The sequence below is a fragment of the Moschus berezovskii genome, chromosome X (genome assembly GCF_049115385.1).
Source record: "Moschus berezovskii isolate FMDL1 chromosome X, NW_MosBer_1.0, whole genome shotgun sequence".
Classification (NCBI taxonomy): Eukaryota; Metazoa; Chordata; class Mammalia; order Artiodactyla; family Moschidae; genus Moschus; species Moschus berezovskii.
The window spans coordinates 142,916,966-142,930,605 of NC_142488.1; the positions used below are offsets into that span (position 1 = coordinate 142,916,966).

The 13,640-nt window shown below is 48.3% G+C and overlaps 1 protein-coding gene across 10 annotated transcripts in view; it reads left to right on the forward strand.

Annotated features, from left to right (window-relative positions):
* Window positions 1-13,640, forward strand: part of MTMR1 (myotubularin related protein 1) — a 64,121-nt gene that overhangs the window by 36,510 nt on the left and 13,971 nt on the right. For all 10 annotated transcript variants that reach the window (XM_088833915.1, XM_055393848.2, XM_088833913.1 and 7 more), the window contains 2 exons: window positions 9,541-9,726; window positions 10,410-10,616. In XM_088833915.1, the coding sequence (XP_088690041.1) occupies window positions 9,541-9,726; window positions 10,410-10,616 (393 nt within the window). The remainder of the gene's footprint in view (window positions 1-9,540; window positions 9,727-10,409; window positions 10,617-13,640) is intronic.

Genomic DNA, 13,640 nt, shown 5'->3' on the forward strand with positions numbered 1-13,640 from the left:
GTAAGCATTTTAGTGAAAGGATTATGAGGCCCATGGAAGTCCCTTTAACCTTTGATTATTTGACCAATTCATGTCTGGCCTGAAGCTCTGTATGAATGGAGTCAGCTGTGTGAAACAAGGCACCCAGCTCCATCTGATCCCACCAGTTGACAGGGCGGGACTGTGCAGCCCAGCCTCCAATGCCCTCTTTCCAATGGAAAGGCTCTGAGTGGAGTCCTTTCTATTTCCCACAGATGACTTGCTGACAGTGCAGTCCTGCTGGCAGGCCTGTGGCAGTCAGAGTCCTGGCCCTTCCATGAGGAATTTCAGGTATCAGGATGGTGGGGACAGCCCTTACCATCTCATGTTGTCATTCAGCTACTGAGTCGTGTCCGAATCTTTGTGACCCTATGGACTGAAGCACGCCAGACTTCCCTGTGCATCACCATCTCCCGGAGCTTGCTCAAACTCATGTCCACTGAGATGGTGATGCCGTCCAACCGTCTCATCCTCTTTTGTCCCCTTCTCCTCTTGCCCTCAATCTTTCCCAGCATTAACTCATGCCTACCTGTAAAATGATACTTGGGTAACAAACATGTAATGAGCACGTACTAGGGAGCAGGTGCTGGGGAAACTCCAGGGTAGATGAGGCGAGGTGCCCCTTGTAGGCAGAGTTCACCATTCTGGTGGAGCTTGTGCCACTGGGCCAGGCTTTACAGAGGAGGTGGCATCTGAGGTGATTTCGGATGATCTGCGGAAAGACACATCTGACATATGCCTGAACATGTCATTTATGAAAAGGGCAAGAAGGGGAGTGCCTGAGGGCTCCTCTGCTGTGCCCTCCTCAGCAGTGCTTGGAGGTATTTGTTTCTCTTGGCAGCTTGTGCCCCTGCTTTCTTCAGTGATTATTCCATTGTTGCCCACATCCTCCAAAAAGCCAACCTCCTGCCTCCCTGTCTCACTGTCAGGAGGAGCCCTTCCCAAGACTTCAAAGAGCAAACAAGCCATCAGGTGTGCCCTTAACACGTGTGCTGCTGTGGGCCATACACAAAAACTGCCAAGCAGCCCCCACCATGGACCCTGGGGAGGGAGACGTCCAGCTCACATTGAGGGAGCGTAGTGGTCACATGGTTGTTTGTACATGACGGTGAGCAGTCACTGCATCTGTTTAGACCACAGTCAGCTCCTCTGAACTGGGAGTAACAGCATACCTCCTCCCTAGACTGCGTGTGAAGGTTGTGTGGGTGCCTTTCCCTGAGAACTCATTCAGGTTAACTTCACTACTGAACTTTCAGGTTGTTTGCACTACTGACCCAGAGTGGATGGCTCCATGCTCTTGGCTCTCATGACATCTCTCGCCCCAGGACCTCTCTCTCTGCAGCCTGCCCAGCTCAGCCTCCTTCCCTGCTTCCTCTCCCTCTTCCCAATTGGCAGATGGCAGCATGTCTCAAACCCAGTCTGGGTCCTCTTTTCTCCTTTGCCCAATCTCCCTGGGCCACCTCTTCCATTGCCCTGACTCTCAACACTGCCTCTGTGTTGAGTTTGCCTTCCAAGTTTCTCTCCCGCCCTGATCCCTACTGAGGTCCAGATGGGATTTCCATCCCATCATCTGGTTGGTATCACCTCTTGGTTGGCTCCCAGGCAACAAAATCTAAGCATATCCAGACCAGCCTAAGAGGCAGGGTAGTGACAACCCTTGGCTTTGTGTTCAGTTATACCTGGAGTTTCCTCCCAGCTCTGCCACTTGGTGCTTGGTAGAACCCTGAGCAAGTTACCTAACCGCTCCAGAAGCCTCTTCTGTAATGGGGGTGGGGTGGGTGCGGGGTGATGGTGTCTCATGTAGACGGCTGCATCAGGATGGAAGTGGGGTGAGAGGAATGAACAGTGGCATCACCTACTGAGGTGGGGACGCTGGGAGAGGACCAGGACAGGAGGAAGATGGACAGCACCTGAGTTCCCTGAGGTGCTGAACCAATGACCACAACACCAGTGGCTTAAAACAGTGGACCTTTATCCTCATACCCTTCTGGGATGGCTGCAGTGCCCTCCTGAGGCTTTCTGGGGAGATCCGTTCCCTGCCTCTTCGGGCTTCTGGCAGCTCCTCTGTGCATGCGGCCACAGCACTCCAGTGCCTGCCCCTGTCTTCACAGAGCCTCCCCCTCCCTGTATCTCTGTGTCTTCTCCTCTTCTCTCTTCCAAGGATGCCTGGAGTGGCAGTTAGGGCCCACCTAAGATAACCCAAGATTCTCTTTTCACCTCAAGAACCTCAATCATACCTATAAAAAGGGGGCACATTTACAGTTGCCAGGGATTTGGTATGTATATCTTTGTGGGGTAGGGGGAGGCATTTTTCAGCCTACTACAAAAAGTCATCCTTAATCAGTCAGCTTCCCTGTCTCCCCACAGCTGGTGAATCCAGTGACCCCTGTCAGTCTTTCTGCATACTTCCTGTCACCACTGTGGTACTAACCCCAGGAAACTGTAAAAAACATTATAAAAGCTATATTCACGGAGGCAATCTCTAAACATCCAGCAGAGCTAGGGCAGTCCATGATGTTTTATCCCACACAGAGGGGATAGGAGCTGGACAGCAAATTGCATGTCTAGAATGATTTCAACCCTAGTGGTGTATGTGTCTAGGAACCAGACAAGGATATTTATCTGTCTAAGGCCCCATTAGCTTGTCTATATATATCATGTCTGCAAGTAGAGATAGTTTTTCTTCTTACTTTCCAATCTTGATGTCTTTTATTTCTTCTTGCCTAATTGCCTGGCAAGAACCTCAAGTACCATGTTTTGCTTTTTAGTTTTATTATTTGAAATATCCAGTTGGCTTTATTAGGTGATTCATGAATCTGGCAGAATCCCATCTGGCAGCCAGAAGGGTACTTACTCTCTGCTGCTGCTGCTGCTGCTAAGTCACTTCAGTCGTGTCCAACTCTGTGTGACCCCATTGACGGCAGCCCACCAGGCTTTCTTGTCCCTGGGATTCTCCAGGCAAGAACACTGGAGTGGGTTGCCATTTCCTTCTCCAATGTGTGAAAGTGAAAAGTGAAAGTGAAGTCGCTCAGTCGTGTCCGACCCATAGCGACCCCACGGACTTCAGCCTACCAGGCTCCTCCATCCATGGGATTTTCTAGGCAAGAGTACTGGAGTGGCTTGTCATTGCCTTCTCCAACTTACTCTCTGCTGCTGCTGCTGCTAAGTCACTTCAGTCATGTCCGACTCTGTGTGACCCCATAGACGGCAGCCCACCAGGCTCCCCCTTCCCTGGGATTCTCCAGGCAAGAACACTGGAGTGGGTTGCCATTTCCTTGTCCAATGCATGAAAGTGAAAAGTGAAAGTGAAGTCGCTCAGTCGTGTCCGACTCTTTGCAACCCCATGGACTGCAGCCTACCAAGTTTTTCCGTGCATCGCATTTTCCAGGCAAGAGTACTGGAGTGGGTTGCCGTTGCCTTCTCCAACTTACTCTCTAGGACCCTGTTAAATAGAAGCGGTGAAAGCAGGAATCCTTGTCATGTTCCTAATCTTAAAGGGAAAGCTTTCTGTCTTTCACACTGGGTATATTAGCTGTGGTTTTTCATACATGCCCTGTTAAGGAAATTCCCCTGGTTCTTAGGTTTTTGTTGAATGGTTTTATCATGAAAACCCATGAGAGGATATTGGATTTTCAGAAGCCTTTTCTGTATCAATAGATCTGATCATGTATTTTCCCCCTTCATTCTGTGTCATGTGGTGTATTATCGGTACATTGGCTGATTTTTGTATGTAGACTGATATAGTGGTATAAATAGCATGTCCCTTAAATTCATGGTCCTCTGGGACCTCACAATGGGACCTTATTTTGAAATTGTGTCTTTGCAGATAAAATTAGTTAATCCATATTAACTAATCAGACTGGATTAGGGTCAGCCTAAAATGCAATGATGTGTGTCCTGATAAGAAGGTCGTGTAGAGACAGTGACCCAGGGGAGATGGCCACGTGACAATGAAGGCAGAGATTGGAGCCATGCAGCTACATGTCAGGTGGCCCCCAGAGTTGCCACAGACCGTGGAAGCCAGAGCCTCTGGGAGGAACTAACCGTGCCAATAACTCAATGTTGGACTTCCAGCCTCCAGAGCTGTGAGGGGATCAGTGTGTCATTTTAGGGCACCAGCTTTGTGGTGCTTTGTTACTGCCCCCTAGTACTGTCACTCATACAAGCCGTTGCATTTCCAGGATAGGTCCCACTTGGTCATGATGAATAATTTTCTTACTGTGTTGCTGGATTCAGTTTGCTGGTACTCTGTAGAGGCTCCCTTCCACCCTTTCTCCATATCATGGCCAGAGGGATTTTCTAAAGGTCCAGTTCTGGGCACCCCTAGTGCCTTGAGGCAGTGACAACCAGTTTCTGAACAGGGCCCCTGAAGCCTTCCAAGCTGAAGGCCCTTTCCTTCCAGCGTTGCCACCCCTTTGAGGCCCACATCCTAGCTGTTGCAGGCACCTTTCAGTTCCTTCAGCATATCCCAGTGCCATCTCGCAGACCGCACACACGCACCTAAGCACTGCCCCATCCTTCCGGCCACCATGGGCATGGCACTTCCCCAGGGCGCTCTCCCTCCAGGGCTCTCTGCTCTTCCCTCTCTGTAGTCCCCGGCACACTGCCAGTCCTCACTCAGTGTGTGTCTTGCCCCTCAACAGCAGGACTGGAGGGCACTGAGCACACCTGGACCCCAGAACTGGGCCGTCACACAAGAGCTGCTCCCCAGCTAAAACAAAGAGCTGCTGGCGGGCGGGCGGGCTCATCTTTCCATGGGGCACCTGATGGTGAATAGCGCTGGATGTTATTTCAGAAGTCCCAACTCCATTGTGGAGGTCAGCTTTAAGTTAGCTTTCTTCTTGGGAAAGTGAAAGGGAAGGGAAGGAATTTCATTTGAAGCTGTTACAAGTTGAGGAGCCTGTGTGGGGAGGATACAGCTCTGGAACTCAGAAAAAGGTCAGGTTGGAGGCTGAGACCGGGGCCCGGGAGCATGTCAGGTGGAGACTTCAGCCTTGGATGGGAGGGGATGAAGTTACTGAAGGAGTGTAGGTCACGGGTGCAGGGGCCTGGCACAAGAGCCCCTGAAATGCTGCCTGGGGCGGATAGTAGAGGAACCTAGTGAAGGGAAGGGAGAGGTCCCAGATGCCAACAGGTGAGTGTCAGGGGAGATTAGAGGAAGGGGTGTCTTAGTCAGCTTAGGCAGTTATAACTACATATCATAAGCTGGGTAGCTATAAACAGTACCACTTATTTCTCAAAGCTCTGGAAGCTGGAATTCTAAAATCAGGGTGCCAGCAGAGTTAGTGTCTGGTGAGAGCCCATGTCCTGGCTTGTACAGAGCCATGTTCTTGCTGTGTCCTCACACCACCACAGCAGAAAGGGGCGAACTCTTTCCTGTCTCTTCCTAGAAGGGCGCTGTCCCGGTCGTCAGGGCTCCACCTTCCTCATCTTCTTATGCAGTCCCACTGGGGATTCAGTTTGACATGGAGATTTTGGGAGGGACACAAACACTCAGTCTGCAGCAGTGGGGAGCTATGTGGCCTTTGGTGTCTGAGTATGTGGAAATCCTGTCCTGCCAGTCTCTTTGGGAGTTGGCCGCCCTCTGTGAAACTTTTGATATTCTCACCTGAGAATCCTCCCCACTGCCTAGGGTCTGCATCTGGTGGTTGAAGAGCCTTTATTAGGCACTGAGCAGCTGGCCTGTAGTCATGAAACCTGAGTCATTCTTTAGCCACCTCCTTCCTAAGGGCTGTGACTCTTGTTTTCCCTGAGGGTTGAGGATGGCCCTGCCACCACTGCTATGAGCTGACTCTTGGGGACTTAGACGCCAGTGGGGACCAGTGTCCCAACATAGCTGGCTTCTCTCTGGAACCCTGCTTTGCCCCCATAGAAGGAGGACTGGCCAGCAGGATCACATCTTCCAGAAGTTTGAGCCTCTCCCCCCATTCCTGCGGGGGTATACATGGGCCCTGTCTCGCTGTATCAGCCTGCCAAGTGTCTCACTGTTCATATTGTTCGCTGAACCCAGGGTAGGCAAGGTGTAGGAACTGCAGACATATTTATTCTCTAATGGCGGGTGTGGTGACCATAGCACCAGAGATGCTATATTCTCTCATGGTTGGCCCAGCGGACACTGCCATAACAGCTACAAGGGCTTTTCAGGTGGAGCTTATATATGTTTGCAGAGCAACAGTGGCCCGTGGCCAAATGGGTACATCATGATACGCATGCACAGTGCCATAAGTTATCTCAGCTATTACATAACCATGTATTTACAAAATGCGGGGTGAGAGCAAGAGGCCGTGGGGTGAGATTGCCTGACCACAGCCATCTTCGCTAATTTACTCTTTACCTACAGGTCCCTTCTCACTCTCCTTACCCTCTTCTGTCTCCAGACCTCCACGGGCCTGCTCTCTGTCTTGGCACAGAGTAGGCACTCATGCTCTATTTCTCCCATGATCCCATTTTCTGACTGTGGTTTGTCTTATTTGGAGCTTTAACAATCAGTCTTCAGGCAACCAATTGGCTTTAACTCAGTTCTCCTGGTTAACACCAGCCCTAAGCGGGTGTCCTCTGCACTCATGCACTTCCTGGGTGTGGGACCTCTGCCCCAGCCTCCAGCTCCCTTGGTGGGACCAGGTCCGAGTCATTGCCTGTCTCAAGGCTCTGCATGGTAGGTGCTGAGGAGGTCATAATACAAAGGTGCCGCGTAGTGGGTGAGGGGTGCTGAGCCTTGCACAGATTAGCTTTCATTAGATAGTTTAGTTAGTTAGTATTTAATCCCCATAGTGAGCCTCTGCAGTCCTTCAGGTGAGAAATCTGAGGCGCAGAGAGAAGGTTAGCTACTGGGGGAGGGGAAGGGCTGGGATGATAAAGCCCACGCTCCTGCCACGAAGGCCTGTGCCTTGAATCCCTCAACCAGCAGCATCTTCAGTGGGTGCAAAGGGTATTGTTATGAAAAACGTCACTGTGCCCCACAGGCAGGACTAGGGTCTAGACTGCATTGTCCGCAGTGGGTGTTCAGAGAGTCTTCCATCATTCCGTGCTGTTGTTTCCCCACCAGTCGTGTTTGCAGCCCCTATTCTGCACCCTCGGGCTGAGGCATGCTCCCCTGCCCCTTGCCGCCTGCGTGCCCCAGGGCCATGCCCGGACTGCTGAGCAGAAACCCAGGCTCAGCGCTGGGCTCCCCACCTCCTCCCCAGGGGCCAGGTCAGCCTGGCCCCGCGCCTTTCATCCCTGATCACTGGCTGTGCTTGCTTCTGCACAGAACACACAAGCCCTCGGACAGGAACCGCCCCCACCTGCCCACATCCCACAGCTGGAGCCCGCATCCCACTGCACCCCACAGCTATAGCCCACATCCCACTGTACCCCATGGCCTGCACATGAGGGTCACCTCCCGATGGCCCCCTGTGTCCTCCCTGACTGCTGCCCAGCCTGCTTCCTGACTCTGCCCGGCCTGCTCCTATGCCAACTGGCTCACAGGAAGTCTGTCCATCTGTGCAGATAAGCCCTCCCCAGTCTCTGTCCCCTTGCCCTTGGAGCCGGCTCCACCATTCCTGTTCCCGGACTTTACGGTAAGGCCACCAAGTGCCTTCTTGTCAATCTCACAAGCTTTTGACACAGTTGAGTACCCTCTCATTTTCGAGAGACTCTCTCCCCTTTGCCCTTTATCCTCCAGTCTCCAGCTGCTCTCCTCAGTCTGGTTTGCTCTTCATTCCCTGAATGTTGGCCTTCCTCTGACCTTGACTGCTCTCCTGGCCACACACACTAGCCCTGAGCCGTGGACCCATACCCAGAGCCACCACCCAGCCCCTTCATTCATGCTGCAGAGCTGTGCATCCTGCTCCCCGAGACAGCTCCATCTCCCAAAGCCCAACGCTCTGTTCCTCCTCCAGAAACCACCCCAAATTTTCCAATTCAGGGCTTCCTGATTTGGAACACTTTTGACAGTGTTCGTGCAGCAGTCGCCACCGTCTCATTCCAGAACGCTTCCACAGCCTCAGCTGGAAAGCCTGTGCCCACTGGCGGTCGCTCCGCATCCTCCCCTCTCCCCAGCCCATGTCGACCACTAACACTTTCCATGTGGACTGCCTTCTTCTGGACACTTCATATAAACGGAATCATACCCTGTGTGGCCTTAGGTGCCTGGCTGCTTTCACTTGGCATGATGTTTTTATGGTTTCTCTGTTGTAGCACAAATCAGTACACCATTCCTTTGTGTAGCTGAGAAATAATCCATTGTAAGCGTACAGCACACTTTGTTTCTCCACTCATTCATTGATGGACATTTGGGTTGCTTTCAGCTGTTAGCTATTGTGGATATTGCTGCTACGATTTGTTGCGTACAAGTTTTCATGTGAATACCTGTTTTTAGTTCTGTGGGAGCTGGAATTTCTGGGTCATACGGTAATTCTATGTTTAACTTTTTCAGGAACTGGCAAATGTTTTTCCACAGAGACTGCATAATTTTAACTTTTACCAGCAATGTATTGGGGTTTCAGTTTCTCTATGCCCTGGAGAGGGCATGGCCACCCCCTCCAGTATTCATGCCTCGAGAATTAACAGACAGAGGGAGTCTGGTGGGCCATAGTCCATCGGGTCACAAAGAGCTGGACGCGACTGAGTGACTAACACTTTTACTTTCACTTATTCTTATAACAGATATGTTTTGGATGTTGACCTCTACAAAGTATAAGCTAATTATGGACCAGATTTTGTTATCAGATTACCAAAGAGTGAGCCATATTGTCTTTTTTGTTATATTTGCATTTTATTTTACTTAAATTATTTAAATAAATCTCACTGAGATTTACAAATTATTTTGTACAGAAGTTTTGCAGTAGTACAACTTTTTTATTTAGATAGATGACAGAAGGTTTTAAAACCCAGTTCACCTTGTATAAGATCCAATTGTTAATCACTTTAAAACTGCTGACAGGTGATAGAAGATTGTTGTGGGTCGAATTATGTTTCCATTTAAAAACTATGTGTAAAAGTCCCAACTCCTGGCACCTGTGGCTGCAGCCCAGCTTTGAAATAGGGTCTTGGCAAATTAAGTAATTGGGTAATCAAGTTAAAAGAGAAGGTCATCAAACCCGGGTCTCCTTCTCTGCAGGCAGATTCTTTACATCTGAGCCACCAGGGAAGCCCCCATATTGAATGAGGGTGGGTACTAATCCTTATAAGAAGAGACACCAACCCAAGGAGAAGACCATGTGAAGATGGGCCAGAGGTTAGTGTATCTATAAACCAGGAATATCCCGGGCCACCAGAAGCTGAAGGAGGCAAAGGATCCTCTCGTAGAGGGCTCTGAGGGAGCACGGGCCTGCCAGTACCTTGATTTTGGAGTTCTAGCCTTCAGAACTGAGAAAGAAGACATTCCTGTCACTTTAACCCACTCAGCTGGTGGTACTTTCTTTCAGCAACCATGGGAAACTGATACGAGGATGTAGGAGGCTTATTATGATACACAGATGAGTCTGAGGCTTTCTGAAGCTTTCACTGAGATGAAGTGACGTCTGTCTTTTGTTTTCACAGGCAAAGGGTGGGGGCTATGAAAGTGAAAGTGCCTACCCAAACGCTGAACTCATGTTCCTGGAGATTCACAACATTCACGTCATGAGAGAGTCGCTGCGAAAACTGAAGGAGATTGCATACCCGGCCATTGATGAGGCACGCTGGCTGTCCAACGTGGACGGGACCCACTGGCTAGAGTACATTCGGGTATGGAGAGGGCCCGTCCTTCCCCACCATCTGCTTAAGACTTCTCTGCGGATGGCCATAAAGCTATCTGTGTCTCTCTCCAGGTGGCTTCCCAGCATTGCAAATGAGTGCATCTTTGCTGTGTACTTGGGCTTTCATAGTTTGCATGGACAGCATCCAAACTGTGGTCTTTGTTGAGGTACTCCTGTGACATAATAGAAAGGGATAATACTTTCCTCACATCAGGTTTTTAAAGTATTTTGTGGCCCTTTGGTAAAGGACCCTATTTACTAGTGTAGTTTTTCCTTAGTGTACGTTTCCACCCCACACCTCCACCAGGATACTAATGTTTCCTAGTGATTCTTAAATTGATTCCATTGTTTATTGACTTGAAATTCCAATGTTCTCCACAGAATTATTTTTGCTGTGTTGTTGTTATTGTTGTTGTTTAGTCACTAAGTCTTATCCAGCTCTTTGCAACCCCATGGACTATAGCCCACCAGGCTCCTCTGTCCATGGGATTTTCCAGGCAAGAATACTGGAGTGGGTTGCCCTGCCCTTCTCCAGGGGATCTTCCCAACCCAGAGATCGAACCCAGGTCTCCTGCATTGGCAGGCAGATTCTTTACCACTGAGGCACCAGGGAACGTTTTGCTGTAAGAGAAATTAAATGTTGCCTGATTTAATGTGCCTTTTTTTTTGAAGATGCTTCTTGCTGGGGCAGTAAGAATTGCTGATAAAGTAGAATCCGGGAAGACCTCAGTCGTGGTGCACTGCAGTGATGGCTGGGACCGAACAGCCCAGCTGACGTCTCTGGCCATGCTGATGTTGGACAGTTATTACCGCACCATTAAAGGATTCGAGGCTCTCATAGAAAAGGAGTGGATAAGCTTTGGACATAGGTTTGCACTGGTGAGTTGAGATGGTGAAGTGCACGTTTCACTGTTTGTTGCTCCATCATATGCACATGCATATAACACACCTCACACACACAGATACACATACATAAGGGCTTTGTGCTCTGAGAACTGAATTGCCATAAAAGGATACTATAGTCATCAGCGTTGTATTAATATGTCTCTGGCAGGGCAGTCTTTGTTTTCCGTGTTGGTATGCCTTTTTATTTTTAAATTTTAAAAATTGAGGTAAAATTCATATAACATAGAATCAACCATCTTAAAATATGTAGTTCAGTGGCGTTTAGCACTTTCACAGTGTTGTGCAACCACCATCTCTCTGTACTTCCAAAACATTTTCATCACACCCAAAAGGAAACTCTATACACATCAAGCAGTCATTCTCATTTCCTTCTCCTTGCCTTTGACACCCAGCAATCTGCTTTCCATCTCCCTGAATTTGCCTACTCTAGATTCCTGACATAAGTGGAGTCATACATTATTTGTCTCTCTACGACTGGCTTATTTCACTAAGCACGGTGTTTTCAAGGTTTATCCATGTTATAGCATCTATCAAATTTTAATTCCTTTTCATGGCTGAATTCCATTGTGTGGATATACTGCATTTTGTTTATTTACCTATTGGTGGACATTTGGGTTGTTGTTACCTTTTGGTGAATAATGCTGCTGTGAACACTGGTGTATAAGATTTTGCCAGATAAAGTACCAAAAGACTGGGTGGCTTAACAGGAATTGTCATCATTCTGGAGGCTGGAAGGCCAAGATCAAGGTTCTGTCAAGGTTGGTGTGTCCTGATAGCTCTCTCGCCTTGGCTTGTAGATGGCTGCCTTCTTGCCGTGTCTTCACACTGCCTTTTGTCTGTGCACGCACATACCTGGTGTTTCTGTGCCCAGATTTCCTCCCCTTGTCTCAACCATGCCCCTCTACTTATGGCATCCTCACTCTCCCTCCACCCCCTCCCCACTTCTTCTAATAGAATCTACCCCTGGCCAGTCGGAAGCTTGTCTTTCAAACTTTACCTCAAAAGAGACTTTCTCCAGGACTGTGACTCATGACTTTCCCCGCCTAGTTCACTCTCATAGCCCATCCTGGGATGCTCGCTTATTCTATGGCCCCACCATACTCATTTCAGACTAGGAAGTTCCAGGCACACTTTTTTTGTTGTTGACTCTGATGCTGGGAGGGGTTGAGGGCAGGAGGAGACGGGGACGACAGAGAATGAGATGGCTGGATGGCATCACCGACTCGATGGACCATGAGTTTGAGTGAACTCCGGGGGTTGGTGACGGACAGGGAGGCCTGGCGTGCTGTGCTTCATGGGGTCGCAAAGAGTCGGACACGACTGAGCGACTGAACTAACTAACAGGTCTTCTGTGACTAGACCACAAGTGAATTATTGATTTAGCACAGATGCTGTGTCCCATGTGTCTTGGTACCCCAGGTACCTCTACTAGATACCATCAAACTGCCTGAAATCCTGAGGGCTGGGAGGAGGGATGCCTTGCATGCACTGTAAGAGTTCAGTGCCTGTCTATTAAGGGAGAGAACAAATCTTAAATTGTGAACTGTCAGTGCAAAACTTCCCATGTGCCTTAAATACAGGGGCAGTTTCCACAGATTATAGAGAAGTACAGAAATAAGGCAATGCATGCAGCTACTCTGGAAAACAGTGTGGCAGTGCCTCAAAAAATTAAAAATAGAGTTTGCCATATGATCCAGCAATTCTGCTTCTGAGTATATATTCCAAGGAAGTGAAAACAGACTCAAACACTTATTTGCACACCCATGTCCATAGCAGCACAATTCACTAATAGCCCAAAGGTGGAAGCAACCCAGTGTCCAGCGACAGATGAAGGGGTAAACAGAGTGTGGTCTATCCACACAGTGGAATGTTATTTAGCTTTCAAAGGGAAGGAAATTCTGACACCGGCTACAATGTGAATGAACTACGAGGACGCTATGTTACAGGAAAGAAGCCAGTGCAAAAGGACAAACTGCATGATTCTCTGCATATGTATCTAGAGCAGTCAAATCTGTAGAGACAAAGGAAGGTGAGGGGAGCCAAGGACTGGGGGAGGGGAATAGGGAGTCAGTCAATCATTTGCAAGTGTAGTAACTTTCTTAAATGTCCGTAATTGTGAATTATACTAGCTGTTAAGAAAAATCCAGTAAACAAAACTGACTTCTGGTTCTTACTCTAAAAGATCATATGGCTATTAGAGAATAAAAATGCTTAAATATCCACACTTCAATTCTGTAATGTCCTTCATGTATTAGTCCAGACATCTCGCTGAAAGATTATTTCCTTCTTATAACTCCCTTGTTGAGGTGAGCCTACTGCCAGTAGCTGGGAGTCAGCCAGCTAGTTTTTGTTTTGGATCTCCTGGAGACAGATGCTGGTGATGGTGTAACAATGTGAATGTACTTAACGCCACTAAACTATACACTTAAAATGGTTACGGTGGTAAATTTCACATGCATATTTCACTTACAATTAAAATGTCTTTTGAAAAAAAGAAGGCAGTACACTTCCTCTCAGAGGTTCATTGTTGACTTGGTCATTTCTTTTTCTGTCTTTGCTGGTGGTGGTTTCATAGGCCCAGTATTTGTCACTCTTCCTGTGTGGTGATTGCCTTATATCTTCATCACTTTCTCATCCTTTTGCTTAGTCACCAAATTACTTGAAGTTTCTGTTAGAATGCTCACTCCTGGGTGGTCTTTTAAGTTGACATTTCCAGTGTTTTTGTCAGTCCTATTTATGTGTTTGAAATTATCTTTTACCTTTTAATATGAATCTGTTAACATCTTCAAAAATATCTATAAGTATGACATTCAATGCTGGATGTCAATTATATCTTAAAACTGGAAGAATAAAAATTCAGAGATACTACCATGGCCTGCTGCGAGGACTCCCATTCTCATTTTAAGAGTGAGATTTTGAGGTTGTCTGCATCATGCAGAATTGGCTTAAACTTGTAGATTGTTAATCGTTATTTTGATTCTCAGACTTTCTGACATT